Source organism: Xenopus laevis, chromosome 7S, assembly GCF_017654675.1.
Source record: "Xenopus laevis strain J_2021 chromosome 7S, Xenopus_laevis_v10.1, whole genome shotgun sequence".
NCBI classification, from domain to species: domain Eukaryota; kingdom Metazoa; phylum Chordata; class Amphibia; order Anura; family Pipidae; genus Xenopus; species Xenopus laevis.
The window spans coordinates 63103086-63126791 of record NC_054384.1 but is presented as its reverse complement, the minus strand read 5'-3'; the positions used below and the strand labels follow the sequence as shown (position 1 = coordinate 63126791).

Genomic DNA, 23706 nt, shown 5'->3' with positions numbered 1-23706 from the left:
CTCTTTAGAATGGACTGAATAATTCTGCAACGGCGAGAGTATATTGCCTTTCAAACAATAAGATCCTAAAAAGGGAGGAAAGAAAACAATTATATGGACTTGCTGGTTGGTGCCATTTTCTCCAGTGTTTTGTAGGTATTTTGCTTTGTCTTTCTATTGTATTTCAAAAACAATGTTGTAGCTCACACAAAACACCCTCTTCCACTCTAATCTGCGTGGACATTTGCAACTGAATTCCAGACCCTCTCTGGGTAGATTCTAGAAAGTTGAGTTAGTGTTTTAGAAGAAAATGGCAGAAAAGCCATTATTGTAAGGCCTTGCCTTTTCTTTTGACAGTGGGATCAAGACAGATTAGCTGCTTTAGGTGTTCTTTTAAGAACAGATCTATAGCAACTGTTGGAGGCAGGATCAGAATGTGAAAAAGGCACTAGGACAGTGAATTCACATTTGCCAAACAGATTGAAATTTACATAGCAGAACAACAACGAGGGTCAGCTAATTACCAAACCCATGTTATGTGAAAAAGAAAAATGGTCTTTGGGGACTAGGAGATACTGTATAATAAATGTATTTTCATGTTCAACTAAATGCTGTTCTGACCTCCCACTGTGTTTTTTGTTTGCTGCTTGGCTTTTACTTCCCTGTATCTTACTGTATGATTGCAGCATATAAGTTTTTGGAACAGATGACCTTAGCTAATACTCTCTTGTGCATTAAAAACTGAACTATTTTAGAGAAGGGAACATCAGTTGAATGCTTAGTGGTTCATGACATGTAATTGTTAACATGCAACACAAATAGAGTTTAGCATCCATCTGAAAGAAGCCAATGTTTCCAGGTGGTGTTTTGAAAACAAAGACATTACAATATCATAGAAGAAACCATACCAAATGTAAATACAGTGTTAGTGGGAAGAAAGGACATTTAAAATATTTACAAAAGAGGGGATATTTTGAGTTATATTACCTTAGTTTTGTCACTGTGGGCCTTTGTCTTTGCCTTTTTTTTGCTTTTTTTTTTTTTAACTAGAATTCTCAAGTGCCAGACATGTCATGGGATGGGCTTTAAGACTATTTCTGTTTATTTTGTCCACTAATTGAACATGTATGTTTATATCTTGTGTTGACTAGTGTAGCCAAAATCGTAATTCTGTAGTACAGAATCAAGCAAAAGGGATTATGTGATTTGTGGTTATCTGAGAGCTAATCTTGACCTATCATATTCATTTTATTTGTCTTTGCTCATACCTAACCAACATTTTGGAAATAAAAAGAGGGACAAAATAGTTGGCGCTCGTAGCTCGGGGATTTTCTGTCCATGCCTATTTTTGTGGCCAAACCCACTAATTACCATATTAATTTTACAAAATTTGGCAGGTTATGAAACTTTGAACATATTTCTGTGTTTTTTTTTCAGTTATTACAGTTTTTGCTAATGAAGTTGAATTGCCCTTTAAGCTGTAAGTCTAACTTTTCTCAAGGGACCTGTTATCTTATCTTGTTACGATTACTTGTTTCCTTATCTCAAAGTTGTTACAAAAGTATCTTATCTCCTGCTGTAGCTGTTCTGGGCTCTCTGCCAAAAGCCAATTAAGTTAGAAACTTTGTTTGTTTTTCTGGCTGTTCAGTGCAGAGAAAAACTGCACTTTCCAGTACAAATGAGGGACTGCAGGTTGAGCTGTCAAAAGAGGGACTGTCCCTCTAAAAACGGGACAGTTGGGAGGTATGCTTTGCTACCTGAAGGTGAAATAGAAATATTTACATATAAATGAAAATTGGAAGCAATATGTAAAGATTGCATTCTTTAATCATGTCACTAAATACCGAATTCAGAAGCACCTAAATGGAAATGGGAGCTGCATAAGAAACCCCCAAATCCTCCTTTCTGTTCCTTCTGAGACATAGAAAAGTCTTCTCTGTTTATTTGCCTGTTATAGGCATATGGGCTCTGTCCTCGTGATTTAATTTTAGATTCATTATAGCAGTACATTGATTTGCTGTGCTGCCCTTTTGAGTAATAACATGCAATGCCCTGATTCCCTTGGGCAAAGCTGATAGAGATTCAAGTTGTTTATATTTTATACAATAGCATATTTCAAATAAAATATGTTAAACCTCCTAGTTTTATGGTTTTATTTGCAATTGGGAAACAAAATTATAGGAACATAGTGTGTATTTATTCATGCATTTTACATAATTACATTCAGCTAGTTTAAAAGCCAGAGGATTATCATGCCTATGGCACATTTCCATATTTTATATATTCTTTCAAAGCCCCTAAGTAAAATAGCTGGATTATTGAAGTGCTCAATTAGGCATCCTGTTTTTAACTGCTGCTAAGTCAGGCAGGTAACTTCCACAATGCTCTTTTGTCTAATTGCACTTTACGATTTCCATACTTGTGTTCTGCCCACCACCCTGGGGTTTCTTCTACAGCAATGCAAATTGTTGCTTGCCGCTCAGTTGCCGTGTGTGGCTTGAAACAATACAAAGAGAGCATGACTTTATATACAAAAAATATACACAAGAATTCCCCTAAGAGGTTCAAATTAATATGCAGTGTTTTGACTTTAATGTCCTGAAATAACCTTACTTAAAGGGATACTGTCATGGGAAAACATTTATTTCAAAATACATCAGTTAATAGTACTGCTCCAGCAAACTGCTGCACTGAAATCCATTTTTTCAAAATTTTATTTTGAAATCTGACACAGGGCTAGACATATTGTCAGTTTCCCAGGTGTCCCCAGTCATGTGACATATGCCCTGATACACTTCAGTCACTCTTAAGATGGCCATACACATGGAGATCCCCTCATTTGGCGATGTCACCAAATGAGCAGATCTCTCCCTGATATGGCCACATTGAGCAGATAACAGCTCCCTGGTATATATTAGAACAGCACTCAATGGTAAAAATCCATGTCCCACTGCAACTCCTTCAGTTACATTGAGTACAAGAAACAATAGTCTATCAGAAAGCACATGACCAGGAAAAATGACCTGAGATGACTGCCTACACACCAATATTACAACAACAAAAAAACACTTGTTGGGTTAGGAATGACATTTTACATGGTAGAGTAAATTATTTACAGTGTAAACAGTGTAATTTAGAAATAAAAACTACACTATAAAATCATGACAGAATCCCTTTAATATTGATAAAATACAAAGACACAATGAAGCAAATAAATATAGAATGGGAAGCATAAGAAACACACATTGGGGTAAAATAGAGATTCACAGTGTCATGTTAATAATGGATTTTCTTTTATATGAAGAGTAACATCACGGGTCTATAAGGATGATAAATGTGATATGTCTATAGGATAGATGGCGTACTGAACATAAAAGGCACAAGTGAATATGTGAATATGTTTTATACCTTGTTTAAGTTCACTGGCAGTGACCTTAACCACCTATGGGTTCAGTCAGCAATCATCACATTTTTGCTTGCTCTGTAAAACCAGTGAAGAATACTGTACTGCTGTATAAATAAATCATACCTTGGAAATATAGGGAATTGTAAGATGCTCATACACCAAATACAGAAGCATAAATGATACTAATATCTTGGGGTCAGAATATTTGATTTATTACTTTCAGAGTAACTCATATAAAGACATACTACAAATAATGATATGTTGGGCTGGGTGCCTGTGCTGATTCAGTGAAATATAAGTTAACAAGCTATAAGGCCAGAAGTTTAACATCAATGATTTGAATTACAATCTAGACAATAGTATATTAACCTTGTGGCCCTACAGCTGAGGGGAACTGTGGCTACAAGCACCCTTAGCTAGTTCTAAACTGTAAATGTATGTCTGTAAACATTACTATTTTTTTTAGTAGAGGGGGCTTTAGGGGGGCCTGAAGCAATGACTGGCATGGACTCAGCATTTCTATTGTTCCATTTCTGGGGGACTATCAAATTAAGATTAAATCCCAGGATTCTGGTGGAAAACAAAAAGGGTATGTGGGTTCTGGAAGTTGTACAATATAGAATGCACAGTTCTTGCCAAGTTAATTAACAGGTAACTAGGCACACAGATAGATTGGTGGATGAATGGATAGATAAATAAGGGGGCATTCAAAGGGAGAAGCAGGATTAATTTAGTGGATTAAAAAATGATAAAGCTATATTTTCATCTTTTACTTATGACAAAAAATATGTTGAGAACATAACATTCCTTTTATATTCATGACATAAATAAAGACCTCAAAGAATTTTGCTGGTGAAGAGCTGGAGCTATTTTCTACCAAACAATGCCACCAAAGTCGTGTTTTTACAGTAGCAGCTGCCACACTCCACATTTCATGGGCTGTGAGCATGGATTATTTGCTAGTAACCTAATAATAAAATGATCTGTGTGTGACATTAATTATAGTTTGAAATATGTCAGGAGTTGTTGTGATGAATGGGGTTGTCTTAATTGCATTTTAAGATCTGTTTATATAATTTTTTTTCCTTGTGGAAAGATGAATGAATTCCTTCAGTCAACAAAATGACTTATGGTTCTATTCCTAAAATTTGGCAAGGCCTTAGCAGAGCCTTTTGAAAATGTAAGATAAAGCTGTATGTAGTTAGTGGTATATGCATTATTGTTTTTTATTGTGTTATTTTTAAAGCACTTTGACATAGTGCTTAAACAGTAGCACAGCTATAACTAAACTGGTTAGAGGGATGGAAGACAAATTAGGAGGGTAGACTGTCAAGGTTGGGGTTGTTTTCTCTGGAAAAAAGGCGCTTGCGAGGGGACATGATTACACTTTACAAGTACATTAGAGGACATTATAGACAAATAGCAGGGGACCTTTTTACCCATAAAGTGGATCACTGTACCAGAGGCCACCCCTTTAGACTAGAAGAAAAGAACTTTCATTTGAAGCAACGTAGGGGGTTCTTCCCAGTCAGGACAGTGAGGTTGTGGAATGCACTGCCGGGTGATGTTGTGATGGCTGATTCAGTTAATGCCTTTAAGAGTGGCTTGGATGATTTTTTTGGACAGACAGAATATCAAAGGCTATTGTGATACTAAGCTCTATAGTTAGTATAGCGATGGGTATATATATATAATTTATGTGAAACTAGGGAGGGTTGTGTGTATGGATACTGGGTTTTCATTTGGAGGGGTTGAACTTGATGGACTTTGCCTTTTCCCAACCCAATTTAACTATGTAACTATGTAACTATACAGAATAAATGATGGTAGTTTGAGGGGGTCTTCTGTGATGGTATAAATAATTCCAGTTTGCTACCTCTTGTTCTGTGCCTTGATGTTGATTGTTAATATATATTGTTTTAAATTTTTTTCACTAAACAGATGCATTTTCATAAAATTGTGTATTGTGTGAATGCATATTTTTGATTATTTCTTAAATATCATTGTTCACTGTCTCAGCAACAGGATTGGGATGCTTTTATAATAGTAGATATATACTACAGGGGTATTAAGTGTGGTGTTGCAATGTGTAATTAATGACAACTTGATGAAATTTATGAAGTGGCTCCTCTGAGAAAGGCTTGCCCACCCATGGTTTGGAGTTCAGGTCAAGAGTCCATGCAGTAGCCAGAATCCTCCTGTCCTCGGGGATAGGCATTTTTGACAACATCTTGTGTTGAAGGGAAAAGGTTCAGGAGTGATCTGAAGCTCTTCACACAACTAACTTGGTGATAAAGGCCTTTGAATTCTTGAGGGATTTGGTGCTGGAATTTTAATATTTATGTAGAGACCTGTGAATGATTTGTCTTATCAGCATGGAATTTGGAGTTCTATATTACTGAGTTATCCATCCACCAACTGCTCAAACTGAACAAAACTATGCCGGGGTGTTCGTAAAATTAAAACAAAACTTGCTCATTTATTTTCTCAGTATTGCCAGATGGAGTTCTCTGTATGACATCTGACTCGGAGGGTGGTAAATAGAGTGTGCAGGGCATTGAGGAGCTGTTATTAGATTACATATGGACAACTGAGGAGGTTTGTTGCAGGCACACTGCTGTGTAAAGTCAGTGAAAGTATGTCAGGTTAAATGTTAATTTGTATTCATAGCTTGATTTGACCTTTGATCTGAATTTCCCCCCTCACTGCACCTCCATATTCATAAGATATTTGTTAGAAAAGTAAAGTGGCACAAAGTGTCTTTATATGGAATAGAGTGTGTTGGTGACATGAGTGCAAAGATGTGTGAATGTTTGCAATGTGAAAAAGGCCTTGTATCATTTGGGAACCTTAGCTTTGCATTCACTATCTCTGCAGGGTTACTAATTTAGGGCTTCCTCTCTTTCCTATTTCCTGTAACTATGAGCAATATGGTGCTCATTTTCCAGACACAGCTAGTGGTCTGAGAATATTTTTGCTGAAACAATGTCAAGCTGTTATTTGCTGAAATTACGCTTTCGTTTTTACTTTATATGTTCTATAAACTTGCTTTTGTATCATAAAGCGTACAGGGCATTTTATGAAGTCTCTTGTTATTTCATCCTTATAAAGCATTCATATATTGTGCCTTTTGGCTGAGGGTTAAAGAATGTTCTGCTTCAGATGATTCCCTGCTCATAGAATTTATACTCCAATCCATGGTGCCAGAGGCACAGGGTTGCGAGATGAATTCCCTAAGGTTACAGAGTTCTGTCACAGAGATCAAACATGTCCTTTCTTCAGTACATTAGTATCTAGGCTCTGTGAGACATTCTCACCCCTAATTTGGTTAACTTCTAATATGATATACAAATATATTACATTTGTCTAGGTCAAGGAAAATGAAATAGAGACATTTTTCTGTCACCACTTTTTTTTGCCAAAATAATAAATATAAAATAGCACATATGGTCCAAAATCACAATCACGTATTTTGCACGGCTTTGCCCTAGTTGTGGGCATCTTCCCTGAAAACTGATTTTCATATTTAGATCTTTTCCTATTTCAAGATTTATACATTCAGAGTAAAGATTTTATTTGTGAGTGTAGTTGTGAGTGTATGTATAAGTAAATTAAGTAAGTAAATTCATACTTAACTAAAAATAATGCCAGGGTTTTTATTCAAATATAAGAATAGCACAGCACTTTGTTTCTGGGTTTATTCAATGGATGAATCTGTAGCCTAGAATGCAAAAGGAAATAGCATTTCTTGTAATTGTTATGTGCATCACTGAACAAAATATATGATATATCTGAGTGATCAGGATCATAAGGCATCACCCTACTAGTCTCTGAATGAAGGTCAGAAAGTCTTCACTGCAAAATGGGTTTTAGTCTGTTTTTAGATTGAAATTCTGTTAGAGGAGCTTCAAAGATATTATCTTGCGGAAGGATCTGAACTTGGAGATGGGACACGTGATACTTATCTTTGGATTTCACAAAACAGCACAGATAAAATTAATTGAAGATTCTCATTTGATTTGGAGCTGGAATTCAGGAGACACAAAATTCACAATATTGATAAATGACATCATCATGAAATGGTGCCTGGTCAATACTTTTCTATCAGAGTCTAAAATTTCAGTGTTATTGATTGCTGGTAAAATGGAGATAAGATAATGCTAATGCCTCACTTGAGAGCAATATCTTGGCATAACCAATATGAAAACAACTGTGAGATCTTTATCATTTTATATGAAGGCTAATATTTCTTCTTTTAAGTAGCAGTATCTAGATAGCCATAATTGATCTGCTATCAATAAATCAACTGGAAAAAACGTATTACGTTTTGCATTTGAAAAAGATTGGCAACCACAGATATGGGATTTTATGGGATAAGCCCCCTTAAACAAGTATCAATGTTACTATCAGTAACCTATAGTCTGTATTGTGTAGTCACTATTAGTGGTCTAGGTAGTGATGGGCGAATTTATTCGGCAGGCGTGAATTTGCGGCGAATTTGCGCGATTCGCCACTGGCAAATAAATTCGCCCGTGAAAATTCGCTGACGAAAGTTCACCCGTAAAAAAACGGGTGCTGGCGTCAAAAACAAGACGCCGGCGCAGTTTCGAGAATTTTTCGCGAAACGGCGCAAATTCGCCCATCACTAGATCTAGGTACTATTCTGTTAGTCTAGTGATTTGTTTGTGAGTGCACAACTATAATCTGCCTCAATAATCTTTTATAATTAGCATGAAAATACCATTATTACACATTAGTACATTAATGGACAATTTTATGCCCAGAATAGTAAAATATCTTCTTATATTATAAATACATCTCTCATCCATCAATAGCGTTACCAGATGACATTCCCTTGCTGCTTATTACTGTGCTGTGTGCTCTGTCTAAGGTGCTGAAATATGATTTGGAAATTATTATAAAACATAATTTGGACACATGGTACTGTTTGAAAACCAGTTTGAAATGACTGATCTTTTACTGAATCACTTTAGTCAACTAAGGGTAATGTACTCTTTATTAGCCTTCCTAAACGATATATTGTATTCATTCAAAATAGCACAGGTATTTTATATGTGCTTTTGATTTTTTAGATTTATAATTAAATAAAAAACCCAATAACCATTATAAGGAAGTGAAACAAACTGTTTTACCTATATAGAGTGGCTTTGTGGTTGTTATTTAGCAACCATTAACAAATCTGTCTACATGTGTATATTCTCTGCATTGTATACAGTACACTGCAATAATTAGTGAATACTATTCCAAATCACAGTTGCCTGCCACAGACATTGTTTGGCCAGGGCTAGGCCTGTATGGGATTTCTTCTCCCACCATACAGATAATTCCATTATAGTGGTTCTGTAGTTTTATAAAAAAAAAAAAATGGCTTAGAAATATTTCTTATTTATACTTATAATGTTAAGAAACAATTACAATTTTACATGTATTAAAATGGCAGTTGAGTTTTTTCCATTACCTACAGACTTGTCAGAAGGCCACAAAGACCAAGGTCTATGAAAGCAGGTTGTTAGGAGCAATACTTCCATGAACATTTGTACACTTCGGGCTAGGAGATTCAGATATCTGTCAAATATCCTACCCACGAAGTGCCAGTGTGGCTACTTTAATTACCAGTGTTCTGGCAAAGATGTGGTAAGGGTGTAGTGCTTTGGAGAAGCATAGCAGTTGGGCCTAGTTAAAGAGAATGGTAATCTTGGTTCATCAGTTTTCTTACCTAAATCATTCAGTCATGTAAAAGCTGTAAAATCCAGATTTTTTCCCCCAGTGTTTAAAAAGATTGACTGGGCTGCTCAGAACATGTAGTGCTAATAAAATTATCATCATGCCATGACAAGTAGCTAAAATAAAAATAGACAGTTAATAAAAAGTTACTTAAAAAGTATGTTTCATAGGCACTCATTAAAAATGTAAAAAAATGGTGATAGTGTTCCTGTCTGGATGCAACCACCTTGATTTATATTGGAGACGTCTAGGGGGGAAAGGATCAAAGCAATGTTATCTCAACAACACAATAAATCACCTGGCTTGTTTTGAGATGCAATTGTTTGGAAGTTGCTGTGTAATTAGTAAGTTGCCATAACTTTCTCTTTGAAGTAAGTGCATTAGTTCCCTGAATTCTGAACAACCTGTTTGCATGCTGCAGAGAACTACTCATCTTACATATATGTCTTTACAATGCTTTGAGTAAATCCCTTTCCTTCCCAGAAGTACTTAATTTATGTGGAATAGAACCAGGATAGCTTCAATAGCTTTTGTTTAAGGGAGTCCTACAGTCAGAGTTCTCAGGGGTATTACAAGTCTCCAAACCTGTCTAACAATGTCTCACTATGGTAGTATCTCCCAATTTCCATATCTAACAATTGCCTAGGGCTGAAGATGGGGCGAGAGTGAGCAGTAGGCTGTTTGGGTGATGAATGCTGTTGTGGGCCTAGCAGGGATATCAGTAGTAAAAATCCATACTGATTAAATATTTGTTTTGTTTCATCCTATGGCACACAATTGTGCTCTGAACAAATATCTGAAGATATTGATGTCTTCCCTCTTCTAGAGTTAAGGTGGCCATACACGGGCCGATAAAAGCTGCCGACAGACCGTGTCGGCAGCTTATTGGCCCGTGTATGGGGGCCCCCGACGGGCTTCCCCGATCGAGATCTGGCCGAAAGTCGGCCAGATCTCGATCGGATGGGATTAAAAATCCCGTCGGATCGCGGCCGCATCTGTTCGTTGATGCGGTCCCGCGATCCGACCGCCCGTTTGGTGAACGCTAGGATCCGATCGTTGGGCCCTAGGCCCACGATCGGATCAGCCTGATATTGCCCACCTCAAGGTGGGCATATCGGAGGGAGATCCGCTCGTTTGGCGACATCGCCAAACGAGCGGATCTATCCGTGTATGGCCACCTTAACTCTCCATGGTGTGTAAGGATTCAGTTGACTGGGGCAATGAATTTTGAGGGTAATGCTTCCTGCATAGGATTTCTAGAATTCTCTTATTTCATGTAGACGTGTAGATCATTTGAGCAGTGTGTATGAAACAATTGTCTTCACTAAGAGTAAAGCTAGAGCTTAATCAAGATTGTTAAAAATAAATGTGTTACTCTAATTAACTATTAAGGATACATGGGTTAAGATAAATATGTCCCACAGTGGAAGCTATATGTTTATATTAAGAATACAGGGCTAATCCCCATTGAATGTTGATTGGTTTTAAATCTAATGGGAGGGGTTAACAGGGTTTAAATACTGGTTGGAACATGCTGTCAGTAGAGACACCTATGACTAAGTGCCGGAGGGTACGAAACGCGTAAGGTGGACCATGTGGGGTCAGTATGTATCGCAATTTTAATGTAATTTAAATAAATATTTTGTTTTAACTATTGAAGAGCCTTGGGACATATTTCTTTTGATATAAACCTTTTTTAAAGCTAGAGCTTGGCAGCATGGTTATGATTAAATGGGTAAAAATGCACCAATTTCTGTCCAGTCTTCTATAGATTTACTTCTGTGGGACTATGCATTTATTAATTGTAACATTTTAACAGAGTAAAAAACTGATTTGAGAACTAGACGATTGATAAACTGTATCATAATATTTAAAGTTTTTATTATTGTCTTATAGGTTCTAGACCCCGACTTGAAGATTTTCCACCTCGAATAGTTGAGCATCCTTCTGATCACATTGTCTCAAAGGGGGAACCAGCGACTTTGAACTGTAAAGCAGAAGGCCGACCAACACCTATTATTGAGTGGTACAAGGATGGGGAAAGGGTGGAGACAGACAAAGACGATCCTCGATCACATCGTATGCTGTTACCCAGCGGCTCACTTTTCTTTCTAAGAATTGTTCATGGCCGGCGAAGTAAACCTGATGAAGGGGTATATATTTGTGTTGCAAGAAATTACCTTGGAGAGTCGGTCAGTCGAAATGCATCCCTGGAAGTAGCAAGTAGGTTTTCTAGTATTTACTGTTATTTGAATTGCTTAGTACATGCATGTTGATATTCCAGCCAAAGTGTAGAAACCTGTATCAAGCTTCAACTATCTATGACTCTGTCATGACATGATTTTTTTCCTATCAATAGGATAGTGTAATAAACTTACCCAGGGGACGGCAGGGACGCCTGTCGCCCCCTCGGCGGGCACGCCCGTCTCGCATCGCCTCCGCCGATGCGGCTAGGCCCCAGGCGCCGGCTCCTATGGAGCGCGCGGCGCGCATGCGCCAGAATTAAAGGGGCTGGCGCGAGTGCGCTGGCGTGTTTGCGCAGGCGCTGATTCGCCAGCGTCCAATGGCGCCAAATTCAACAGTTTAAATGGCCATCAGTCCTTTTGTGCCTTGCCCAACGTAGGTTCTGTATATTGTTCCTGGGTGCGATTATTCTGTGATTCTTGTTGTGACCTTTGGCTATCCCTGATTCCTGTTTGACTTCCGCCTGCCCTGACCCTTTGGCTTGTTCTTGACTACTCTTTGGATTCCGTTCTGTACTTCGACCCTGTTAGTTGCTGACCTGGCCTGTGACCTCGATTACTCTGCTGCTTACCGATTTTGTACTGCATTTCTGATTGGTTTCGACTCGGCCCGCTCCTGGACTTTGATAACCTCTACGTTAAGTTCCCTTGCTCGCCCAGAGTTCTTCCCTCAGTCTCCTCACTATTAAGTCCTGGCGGCATCCGAGTAGCGGAGGGCTCCACCCAACGTGAAAGGCGGCGGTTATAGGCCGAAGCGTGAGCCGAGCCCGGGACATTGGGGTTTACTCTGGGTTGTGGGATACTGAACGTTACAGATAGTGTCACTGGCAAAGGGCTGTTAGTGGTAAACTATTTTCAGTGATTGCTTAAGTAGAGCTGCTATTATAAACCTGTCTAAGGACAGGGCCCAGTACACATGTAAACAATCAAGCCAACACTGTGAAAATAACTGGATTAAGAACACAAATATTAGAAGATGGTGGTGTTATTAATTTGACTGCCGTGTAGAGTTGCTATACTTTCCACCATATACATGAGTTTTATCGCATAACTTAAAACAATGCCTTATATTCTTTGTTACAGTTACTTAAATGATGTTTGATTATTTGAGTTAATTTTACATCAGTGTCCAGTCTGTGATGCTAGATATGTGAACTAGATGAATGAATATGAAAGAGAACTAAGCACATGGCCAGTTATAATTATCTCACAAATAAAGTGAAAAATAAATCGAAGGAATAGCTTGCCAATAGCTCGCTTGAAAATGTGACCCCTTTCGTTTCGCCAAAAATTCACCGCCAGTGAAATGTCGCCAACGCCAATTAAAGTCTATGGGTGTCCAAAACATTTTGTCGCGCGGTGAATTTGTTTTGACGCACATCTTTTTTTTTTTGTCGCACAACGCCATACAAGTCTATGGGGGTGATTTCCGCGGCGAAACAAGGCGAAAAAAATTCACCCACCCCTACTTGCCAATCATGGTCCAGTTAAAAGAAGGAAGGCATACTTTGCTTACTCAAGATTGTTTCAGATGAAACTAGTCATTTATCTCAATATTTTCTGCTATTAAATCCATTTGGGTTTTTTACGCTTATTTCTTATTACATTTTCCCGAAAATTAGCTTTGCGAGTAAAAATCTTATTTTCACAATATTTTCATCCGATTTTCACAATTTTTCCGTAATTTTCACCCGAAAACTCTGAAAACTTTGAGGTATTGCATGAAACCCAGCGCCCATCAAAAAATCATTGGGACTTCTCCCATTGACTTATATGCAACCTCGACAGGTCTGAGATGCCGGATTTTCAGATTCAGACTTTTCCTTCCTCAGGGTTTAATAAATTCAGAAACATTTGTGATTTTTTAAAAGTCCTATTTTATAAAAAAAAAATTAAATATGCCATTAGTTCAAATAGCTAAGAATGTAGCATTTTTACTTGCCCAATCTCTTCTCAAATATATCAATTAGATGTCCCCATTTGATGTTTTATTTTCTTGATGTGGCTTTAGTCTGTCCCAGTGTGAATTTAAATGTATGCTTGATCCAGTTGCATGTCAGGAGTATGAGTCCCCTCAGGGCTTTCGTGCTGGTTGTATTCCATTCTCCTGCCAAGGCTTACAAGCACAATGCACGCTTGTTTGTCAGTGGACATTGGAGCTGTAAAATAGACTGCAGATGGTGTCACTCATTAAATCGCCACTAAAAGCAGCTACACAAAGGATTTACACTTGTGCTTACCTGTACTTTCGTGGAAACTCAGAGTGTTCGCTTCCTGTCTGAAACCTCTTAGAGGCTGTTAATGTTTAATGGCTAACACAGAGAATGCAGTTAAGATTTACATGTTTAATTACTCGATTTTTTCAGTCACTAAACTGTGTTTACTAGAGTATTCAGTGTAATTTCCAAAGCTATTTGTTAATTTAAATTAATAACTGTGGGGTTTCATGTACAAGCCTAACGCTGAACAGCCGCTGAAAACAGCCTGTGTCCATAGCCTAAACCAGGGATCCCCAACCTTTTGAACCCATGAGCAACATTCAGAAGTAAAAGGAGTTGGGGAGCAACACTTGCAAGAAAAATGTTCTTGAGGTGTCAAATAAGTGCTGTGATTGGTCATTGGCAGTTTGGCAGTACACCTGGTTTTTATACAACCAAAACTTGCCTTCAAGCCTGAAATTCAATAATAAGCACTTGCTTTGAGGCCACTGGGAGCAACATCCAAGGGGTTGGAGAGCAACCTGTTGCTCGTGAGCTACTGGTTGGGGATCACTGGCCTAAACTGTTACAATTTTGCAACATTTAGTTGATATATTTTTCAGCAGCATCTCTGGAGTATTAGTAACTATTGTATCTGCCTTTAATGAAACCCAGAAAATTCTGCTCACCAGGACCAAATATAAGAAACACATTGACAAAATGTATCAATTTAGACCAGTTACAGAGTCAGCTACCCCCCTTCCACCCAGAGCTGCTTTAGAAGGTGAAAAATGGAACGTTACACTTCACATTAGAAAAACGGTCACACAAAAAATAGAAGGTAATTGGAAAAAGTTGTTATTCTTGTGAACTATCTGAAACCAACTGAACTGTGTTGGAAGGTGAACAACCCCTTTAACACCTGCTCTGCAGTTTTGTTAAATATTTTGTCACATAAATTGGTTTGTGATTTTATTGCAGACACTGCAAATGTTCGCAAACTATAAAATTCACAACCGCTATATTACTTGGCAAAATATTAGCAGAGGCCACATTTTTCACGTTGTGGACATTTATTCACATTGCGAATTAATTGCGAATAATTTATGCGCTAGAGACCATTATTACATTCCCCCCATTGTACTGTATGTACAGAGCTCTCTCTGCTTGAATGTATCCTAGGCCCTATTTTCATCTGCATATTATAGTGTGAGATACCTATTTTCATAGGCTCCATAGATTGCTTTCCTCGAATGCCAAGGAAATTGATACATTTCAAGTTACTTTATGGTTAAAAAGACCTGAACAAACTTTTTTTTGCCCCCCACCTTTAGAATGCATTTCAGTGCTTGATTATTGTATGCTTCTAATCTATATACTATATTTTCAGGTATCACTGAATCATTGCTTTTCTTTTAATCTTACTAGTGGTGAGTTATTTGATTATGCCTTACTATTCTGGGAATATATTTATCTTCTTTGACCTCTTAAACTGGTAACCCCAATGGCCTTAAAGTAGCAGTGGCTCTTTTGTCTTCACTAATGGTTTCATTGAGACAAAGATCTACAAACAAACATTTAGTCGAGAAGGAAAAGACCCATGTGTCTTATATAAAGCAAGATAGATGATGGCATTCCCATGACAAGGCCAGGGAGAGAGTGGCCTTCTACTAGAAACCCATTAGAACAAAGACAGAAACTGGGGAAATAAAATGACATTTCTTCCAAGCAATAGAGTAAAGAAAATGATAACCAACTCTTCGTGTCTGTCCACAATCAGTGCACTAAAACATTGCAGAATGATTACTTTGCTGCCACAACGAAAAAAAACACCCTCTAAACAGTTTAATTTTTTTCTCTCTCAAGACAATAGTTTGAAATGGATTAAAAAAATATATGGGTGTGCAACTACTTTGATCTATTGTAAATGATAATGCGTTCTTTTTAATCTGGTTGATCCTGGTTACTGCTGCCTAATTGAGCTAATAATAAGTAAGGAACTGCTTATGGGTGGAGATCACCAGTTGGTCTACTATGAATATTATTATTATTATCATTTATATCAGGTTTATAACAGCTCTGTACTTCCAAGAGCATGGCTGATTATTTTGATAGCATCCTGCCATGAGTTCATCTTGGAAACAGACTTTTGCTATGACTGGCTGAGCAAAAGAATAAATAGGTGTTCCCCAATTGAGGGAGACAGAGACACTTATTATCACATTTTATGGGTCTCCAGCAAGACACTCATATTCTGTTTGTGTCTGTTACATACAATAGCTAAAAATATCTCTTTTCGAGACTCAATCAGAAACTCTCCAGCCCAGGTGTCTCTTAGTTTCTCCATCCTTCTCTTGGGTTTAGTTTCAGCGATTGATATGTTTAGCAGACAAATAAACAGCCAAGCAGATTTACAGTAAACACGCTGTTCCTTTGCAGATAATCATTTACCTCTACAAACTGACTTTATAGGCTGTGATAAACTGCATCCATTTGAGGAGAAATTGTGTTTAAGAATGGCCTAAACTGTTTAAATCTTCACACTCCAATGGTTTGCTGCTATAAACACAAAGCTATAGTGCAGGAGGCTGAAAGATTAAAGTGTATAGATGTGTGCACTCTAAATACTTACTACTAGGTCTTTTGATAAGGACACAAGAAAGTCAGGAAGTCAGTAGCATAGATCAGCATTATTCAACCATTGGCTTATGGGTCATATTATATCTTGGAAAAACAGTTAGGAAAAGTCACAAAACATTCAAGCAACCACTGAAATTAATTAGGAGCACTGATATAGATACATTCCGTTTACCAACAGGAGTAGGATTGTATCAAAGACTATTATAATCATTCATGGTGTTAAAGCCTATCATTAAAAACACTTAAAAAGTATGTGTGTGTGTGGGGGGGTAGTTCTCTATATTCGGTAGGGTGAATTTTATTTTGTTGTTGAAAGTACCTATCAGATAATCGTGCATTTTTGGAAGGCATTTCATTCCGCTTATTCCCCTTGGAAAATCCTGACAAACACAAGAATCCTTTTCTTTCATGTATTTCTCTTCTCACGAGGGAATAGGAGTCATAAAAAAATCTTGTCAGGAATCATGCACGTAGATGGCAGCTTTTTATGCTGAGTGGAAGATGTCAGAGTTGGATGCACAGGAAAAGCATTTCCAGGTTGAGAATTGTTTGACTTTATTTCTGGAATGAAAGACAGCTCTGTAGGAGATACAGCAGGGAAGGAGTCAAGGTAAAGGCTCCCTAAAAAATTCAGCCATTTTTAAATAGGAATTATTTATTGATTTCCTGTCACTTTCAGTCCATTACACAGACAGGATGCATTTAAGTCATTTGGTTGGCATCCTTGGTAAAGATGCAGCTGCAAGGCTAGAAACAAAAAAAATGGTTTTACATTGCTAGCAAGTATTTACGTTTAAGGCAAGCTTTTTAAAGTAAGATTAATTGAAAATTTGGTTTTTACATTTCTAGCAGGTATTTTCATTTAAGGCCAGGTTTTAAAAGCAAGGATAACTGAACAACTTGGTACCAAATCTTCCATCTTGTCAGCCCAAATTGTATATAAGATTCTTTTTGCTCTTGCTTCACACTGGAGATAGCAATCTTGATCCTGAGCAGAGCACCTTTTCTGAGCATAAACATGCACACATTTGAAGGAATTAATGTAGTTATAGACAGTTTTTAAAGCTTATAATAAAACCCTAGTTTTAGCTTGCAGTATCTGCTCTGTCTTTTTAGTCTGACATCCTCAGGCAGACTGGACCACCCAGTGATAAAGTGTTTTTTCCTAAATTAAGAATGTCACAAGATAATCTTAGATGGTCTAATTTGTAGGGAGGAGATGTTTCAGGAATATCAGGAGATGTTCTTTTTTTTTACAAGCTACATTTTTATTATTTTGTGTGTTACATGTAATCTCATTGTTGTATGACATGAAAAATATTTTTTAAAAATAGCTGAAATTGTAAACCTTTTAAACTGCTTCAGAACCACACGGGGTATATGAAGTCATTGTGCCCGGTCAGGTGGTTTGTTTTCATATTCTAGACCAGTATATTATTGCTGGTTGGTAGGGATTAATGGCAAACATTACAGATATTAAATATATGACATACAAAGAGACACCTTTAGTTAACATCTGACAAGAGGTAATCGAAGCTGTGTGTTGAAGTCACACCCCCTTCTTACACTGACAGATTCTCTTGGGTACACAAAGACATGTTGCACTTACAATTTCCTCTATTACCTCAAGCCATCTGGTGCTGTTGGGCTGATGGAGCCCTACAAAGTATATTTATGGACCACCCCCTGCTGAATGCATCTACATTGGATATTTGGCTTCTGTTGCACTATTGTGTCTATGCAACTGTTTAGCAATTTAAGGTTTCTAATATTAGCAATTGCAAGCTTTTTCATGTATCAAGGTATTTAGTGTCCCCCTACTGACACAGCAATGCAGGCAAATTGGAAAAAGTCACGTCCATGTAAGGTCATTGTTCATTTGTAGTGCATACTACTTTAAGGGTGGTGGCAGACAGGGAGATTGGTCACCCAGGGACAAATCTTCTCTACTGCGGTCGACTAATCTCGCCGAAATGCCTTCCCACCAGCAAGAATGCAAATCGCTGCCGGGATGGCATATGAATTACTTTGTTTTCCAAGTCACCCGAAGTTGCCTCATGAGGAAACTTAGCCGACTTCGGAATTACAAAACGATACGCATGCCATCCCGCCGGCGATTCACATTCTTGCCAACAGAAAGGCATTTTGGGGAGATTATCCACCCACAATAGAGAAGATTGCAACAGAACCGGCAATGTCAAGTACTTGGACCTTTGTCCTCTTGTTCTACCAATGAATAATACTACTGATAAAATTGCACACTTATACATTTATCTCTCGGCTGTCTGGAAAAGATGATTGCATTGGAGTTATTTAGTTATTTGTCTAATGGACTTTTACATAAATGTATAAGTATGCAATTTTATCAGTAGTGTTCATTGGTAGAACAAGAGGACAAAGGTCCAAGTGCTTGACATTGCCGGTTCCTTTACACCCATTAGTGGTAATCATATCATAGACCCAGTGCATTTATTTGGACAAAATTTTTACAACAATTTTTATTTTGTAGTCACCTTTAGCTGTCCACATCAACAACAGTATAAAATTTTATACAATTAGGCCATTTCAGTTAAGTCAATATGATAGTTTTGTGTGTTGTTGCTTTAGAGAGCCAAAGCTGAATTGTGTAGTGTTGTAACCAGTGGGGTATTAAACAGATCAGTGTAATTTCACAGTCTACCTATATAACCAAGCTACTGATGGGTTTTTGTATGCAGAAATGTTAGATGAGTGGCCTACATTTTAGATATGGCCTAAGATGGTTTATGGCTGGGTAATGTGTATAGCAATTTGTTGTCTGCTTAAAATTTACTGCACTTTCCATAAATATTTATTTTTAACCTGCCAATTTTAAGACACTGTAGTAATTCTCACATTTTTATTATATGTAAAGGTTATCTGAATTTAAATATGGCATTGTTAGGAAAAAAATCAGTGTGCTACTTCTGTAGCAATTTACATATAATTAATCGCACATTTCAGTCGTGGGTGAAATTGCTGAGCTACCCCCTTGCAGTCTCATTCAACTGCAAAAAGGGTAGAATAACTAAAAACATGTTTTTAGTATTCAGTGCAGCTGAATAAGACTTAACTGTAGTTCAATGAGACTACAAGAGGGTAGCTCAGCAATTTCACCCACCACTGAAATTTGTGATTAATTACAAACTGATTTAGGCAAAATAAATGTTAAAGTTGCAGCACTGGCAGAATACAAGTCACGCAGTGATATTTAGAAAAAAATATGATATCTTTTTAGAGCTTTTCTGCTAAGCGACATTTGATTACATAAAGAAAATTGCCAGTTCTCTACATTTATTATAATCATTATTATTAACAATAATTACTCAAGCGCCAATTTATTTTGTATTGAATACAATTGAAGGGTTTATACATGAAACAATGCAGTGCAAATGTAGGGCGTGTATAATAAACATGTCATATGTGGAACCCTGTATTTCTGTCTGAAACTACTGTATATGTGAAATTATTGTTGGAAAATGTTGTTTGTGCCCCCTTTTTATTCATAGTAGAGTATGGTGGGAACAAAGAGCTATATTACATTGCCAGACAGGCATGTTAAAATTACTATACCTTATATTTATTTAATTCCTACTGTTTTTGGAAAAAAAAGTACATATTGTTAATGTGTAAAATGTATACAAAAACATATACTGTAGATATGCACATCTGCTTGTCCCAGACAGCATTCAGAATTTTTCCAAGTAGATACAATGTCATAATCTTAATACATTTTTGTAGCTGGAGAGTTGTTTCCCCCCACATTTCAAGCATGATGACATTTACGATAATCCTGCAATAATTTTTGGTAATTACACACTTTTTTAGGTCTTTTAGTTGTTGGATTCATGTTTAATTTTTTAATTTTCAGTCTGTAATACAAACTACAAAAAAAGCATCAAAAGATTGATTATTTTACCCTTGAATAGCTATCAGTGGATTTTCCACTTACATAGAATCAATCATTGCTTGGCACTATCTATTTGCTGCTGTGCATCCCAAAGTAGGGGATTAGACAATGCAAATTGGATCCAGAAAGTGAGTGCTGTTACGTGCCTGTTCAGTGCAGAGGGAATGCAATATGTGCCTGTCCCTCATGTACAACTGAACACATATGTTAAAATGTGATGGAAATATGAGTTTCAAAGTAATGCTAGAGTCCTCTGTCAAAAGAAACACAACATTTATTTCCTTCTATTGTCTACACATGGGCTTCAGTGTCAGACTTCCTGTTTTTAGCTTAACCTCCAGTGCTAGGGCTTGAGCATGCTCAGTTTGCTCCTCTCTCCCCCTCCCTTTTCCCCCTCCCTCCTCCCCTCCCTGCTGTAATCTGAGCCCAAAGCTATGAGTAAGCAGGGAGATACTCGGGCAGGAAGTGATGTCACACCAAGCTAATATGGCAGCTGCTATCCTAGACAAACAGAGGGAGCTCCTAGAGTTGTTTTCTCAGGTATGGTAAAGCATTCTGCAGAATAAATATAGTGTTATAGCTTGTACTATTATGTCTAATTTATTGTCAATAAACTGCCTTGGTAGCTTTCCATCTCCTTTAATGGTTTACTTGGCGTGTATGGCACTATTGTGGCTATGCTGCTAAAATATTAATTTTCCACATAATGAGCCAAGTGCATTATAGAGACAGATGATGGTGGGATATGCTTCAAATGCATTTAGCAGCAATAATTATAGTTATTATTTCTAGTACATTCAGTAAAGATCAGAAAACACCAACATGCTATAAATATAGTGTTCAGATCCTAGAAAAGAAAGGGACTTCCCTTTAATAAAATTGTTAGTTTAAAAAATGAGACATAATTTTTGCTGTCACAACTAATCATTATTTAGTTGCTTTCTACACCCCCCAAAATCCTCTGTGCATCCATCACCCATGCAATGCAATGTTTGGACAAGGCATGAAGAATCTTCACTTGAATTGCATGTGAAGAACTTGTTTTCATGAAACAAAACTCACTCTGCATTAGCGTCAGATGCGAATAGTTTTCCCTTGCAACTAACTGTGCATATATAATAAACCATGTGTTCATACTTGACACCTGGTGGTATATAAGAGTTGCAGTGATAAATTATGAATAGCAAAACATCAAAGACTTTATGTCTGTTTTACTGATTAAATCAAAGGTTCTGCTGTGTCTGGGTACTGCCTTATATTTAAATATTGCTTGGTTAAGCCTTCTTCCACTTTTTTTTAAAGGAGAAAGAAAGCTACCAAGGCAGTTTATTGCCAATAGATTAGCCACAACAGTGCAAGCTAGAACCTCATCTTTATTCTTTAGAATGCTTTTCTGTACCTGAGTAAAAAGCTCTAGACACTGTCTCTGTTTGTTTAGGATAGCAACTGCCATATTAGCTTGCTGTGACATCACTTCTTGCCTCAGAATTTCCCTGCTCACTCATAGCTCTGAGCTTAGATTACAGCAGGGGGGGAGGAGTAAACTGAGCATTCTCAAGCCCAAGCCTAAAAACACACGATAGAAGGAAAGAAATGTAGTGTTTCTTTTGACAGAGAACTCTGGGCAGCATACATTTAAGAGTTTTCTAATGTATTCATATAAATTTTTCTGATAAAGCTTACTTTTAACCTTTCCTTCTCCAATATTCGCATCCGCTGAAGATATATTTCCTCAATAGGATCTAAGTATTGTCCCAACCATGTACCAGACCAACCTTTCTAATTGCAGGTCTTTTTTTCCTTTATGAATACTTCAGGAATAAAGCAGTTTTTGTTACTGATACAGAACAAAATGTCAACGAATAAGACTGCTGCCCTGCTAATCTGTCTGTGAGTGAGCCAAATCTCTCTAGTTTAGGTTATCAACGTTTTTGTGGATGGCTGAGCACTACCAAAGATCTGTATCTAGAGTGCCACTAAGCACACCAGATCCATTCATATAGCACATAGAACCACCCTTGATTCATCCAAACTTCCTTGAGGTTCTTTCCTTTTCAATTTAATCTTGACTTCATCATCTAAGGGACAACAAAAAAGAAAACACCTCCTCCATAGGCCACAGAAATGATCACTCTCTGCTTTCTAAAGGAAGTTCTATGTCTTTGGATAATTATTTTAGGGAATACTACTTATCAGACTCGGTGAATATTTACTTATATTTCTTTCCATACCAACTAAATCACATTTGTTACAGACATTGCTGCGTTCAAAACCAAAAATGAAACTGAGAACAATATACTAACATGGAAATATATGTCAGTGCTCTAGTTTTTCATTGAAGGAGAATATTTACTGATATTTCAGTAGAGAGATAAATTATTTACTAAATGGCCCAAGTGCCAGCTATCCAATGTGAAGAGGTCACATAAATCGTCCACTCTATTGACCACACAATCAATTATTCAACACTGCATTTAAGTCTAGTGTGTGATAACTTATTGCAGTTGACATCTTAAAGCACCAGTGAATATTTTGAATATACCTTTAATAGATGGTTGTGAAAAACTGCAGTTCTGTATAATTATTCTCAATCTCAAGCTATAACAGTAGGAGAAACACTGTAAAGCTGCATTGTGGCAAATTAGCCCTGATATTTAGAGTGCCTATATTTTCATCAAGGCCAGAATAACATTTAAAGGAGAATGAAAGGTAAAAATGACTGCAGATTCTAATTTGTTAGGTACCCCTGCCACCATTATCCCTAGCCCATGGAAGTTCTGCACTACACAGTTAATAAAAAATAATAAACAGCTGCACAGTCCTAATACAAATTGCAAAATGCTACTGGATATGTTCGCTGGATGAGCAATGAGAAATATCTCACCCGGTAACGGCAGTGACCTGGGTGTGCAAACCCCAGGTCAATCACATAAATGAAGATTATGGTGTGGAGTCTCAAGTAAAAGAGGGAAAAGCACTCACCCGACGTCTCAAGTGGTCCGGGTGCATCGCCCCGAACCCGTAGCTGCGGGTGTATGCACTTGTGGAGTTTAGGAAGAAGTCAGCAAGCACTCCGGAAACCTCTTGTAGTGAGTAAAAGTTATTGCTTTATTTCAAAATACATTAAAACCATTGCATCCTGACGCGTTTCGTATCTAAGCGATACGTAGTCATAGGCATAGCCTATGACTACGTATCGCTTAGATACGAAACGCGTCAGGATGCAATGGTTTTAATGTATTTTGAAATAAAGCAATAACTTTTACTCACTACAAGAGGTTTCCGGAGTGCTTGCTGACTTCTTCCTAAACTACACAGTTAATGCTTTAGGCAGTGCAGGGAATATGTAGCAGCAGGGAAGAACATGGCTGTGGCACACTGCATTCCTTCAAATATATCACTTAAATTCATATGAGCCCTAAAGTGTCATTTAGCTTAGAAATCTTGGCACACGACCCTCCCTCTGATATAATTTCCAAGTCACTGGAACTGGACGAAAATAGGACCAGCTATATGTCCATATATATTAGGGTCTGTCCCTGATTTTAAGTCATTTTGCTCATTCCT

The 23706-nt window shown here is 37.5% G+C and overlaps 1 protein-coding gene across 6 annotated transcripts in view; it reads left to right on the top strand.

Annotated features, from left to right (window-relative positions):
* The window catches only part of robo3.S (roundabout guidance receptor 3 S homeolog), a 239363-nt gene that overhangs the window by 142676 nt on the left and 72981 nt on the right, over positions 1 to 23706 (top strand). For 4 of the 6 annotated variants that reach the window (XM_041571321.1, XM_041571320.1, XM_018241662.2 and 1 more), the window contains exon 2: positions 11027 to 11353. In XM_041571321.1, coding sequence (XP_041427255.1) covers positions 11027 to 11353 — 327 coding nt within the window. Of the gene's footprint in view, positions 1 to 10637; positions 10735 to 11026; positions 11354 to 23706 lie in introns of those variants that run through there. The other 2 variants (XM_018241664.2, XM_041571323.1) reach the window with 2 other exon arrangements.